General features: G+C 42.2%; 1 protein-coding gene across 1 annotated transcript; it reads left to right on the top strand.

Annotated features, from left to right (window-relative positions):
• Nucleotides 1-404: 404 nt before the first annotated feature.
• Nucleotides 405-979, top strand: LOC110114270 (the record flags this gene model as incomplete). Its single annotated transcript, XM_028692293.1, is given in 2 exon segments — nt 405-516; nt 629-979. A coding segment is annotated over 1 exon segment (330 nt), but the record flags the coding sequence as incomplete, so codon positions are not given.
• Between the last annotated feature and the right edge of the window lie 177 nt (nt 980-1,156).

Raw genomic sequence — 1,156 nt, 5'->3', positions numbered from 1 at the left:
CTTTATTTCTGAGTCCTTTTGATCTGTCCAATTTTCTTCTCTTACTTTTGCTGTCTTCTCTTTGTGTAAATTTTGTTACTTATGTTTTTTATTTTCTCTTCCCACAGGTTTTGTAATTTGAACTCTTTATTCTAATTCATGGGCTTTGGCCCCGAGTTTACCCAAAAAAAAAGTTAGACTTTCTTTTTACACATGTAACTAATCTTTTGATTAATGCATTCGGGCCCTGCCCATAATTTTACCCCAAAAAAAAAATTGATTTAATTTTGTCCTCTGTGGAGGATGTGATTTTATTGAAGTTTTAAATTGCACAGTAAAGTTCGAACTTTTTTTTTTTTTTTTTTATCTTACTTGTCGTTACGTCTAAAAAAGGACCTTCTCTTCGTTCTTTTTCCACTCGCAAGGACTGCAGAGTGCGGTTGCCGCAGAGTGCAGTCCACTGGCGCCATCTTCACCGGCTTCTGCTTTCTGAAGCTTCTCGTTCAAGCAATTGGTTGCAAATCTCTCTCTCTGTTTGTCTGTGGCGTCAACTACCTTCACTATAGGAGTTGCTTTCTCTTCTCGTCGATTTCATTAATTATCGAGTCTTTTTCAGTATTTTGATGTTTCCTCCTGGATTGTCTTCTAGGTGTTGTAAAAGTCTGGATTAATGGGGTCAGAGAGTGTTGCTTCGTGTCGCCAACCGTCACCAGCATCACCGGGAAGCCCTTTGCTGCATAAAGCACAACAGAGTGCACAGAAAGATAAGTTCGACCGAGTTACTAATAAAGGGGCCTGCTTCTTTTGCAACGAAGAGGGCCATTGGGTTAGAGACTGCCCCAGTCGGTCAAATCAGAATCCCGGTAGCGGCTCTCCGGCGGCCGGCCGTCGTAGCTATCCAGAGATGCAGTGTCCCTGCGGCCACGGGGCTTGCATTGTTCTCACGTCGCGAACCGTAAAGAACCCCGGCCGCGATTTCTACCGTTGCCCTGGAAAGCAGGTGCTTTCTTCATTTTACACATTTCATAAGGAGTTGTTTTGTTTGTTTGAAATGATTTACTTTTAACGCACCCCAAGCTTGACTGCCCCGTTGCTTGCCAAAGAAGTTTTTTTTCTACATTTTGCTCCTCTAGTTCTTCGAAAAGTTTTCTTTTTCATGGCTTGGTAGGTTATTTCT

The sequence above is a fragment of the Dendrobium catenatum genome, unplaced genomic scaffold (assembly GCF_001605985.2).
Source record: "Dendrobium catenatum unplaced genomic scaffold, ASM160598v2 original_scaffold_163189, whole genome shotgun sequence".
NCBI classification, from domain to species: Eukaryota; Viridiplantae; Streptophyta; class Magnoliopsida; order Asparagales; family Orchidaceae; genus Dendrobium; species Dendrobium catenatum.
Note: the sequence above shows the minus strand (reverse complement) of the source record. Positions and strands in the feature narration are given on the sequence as shown.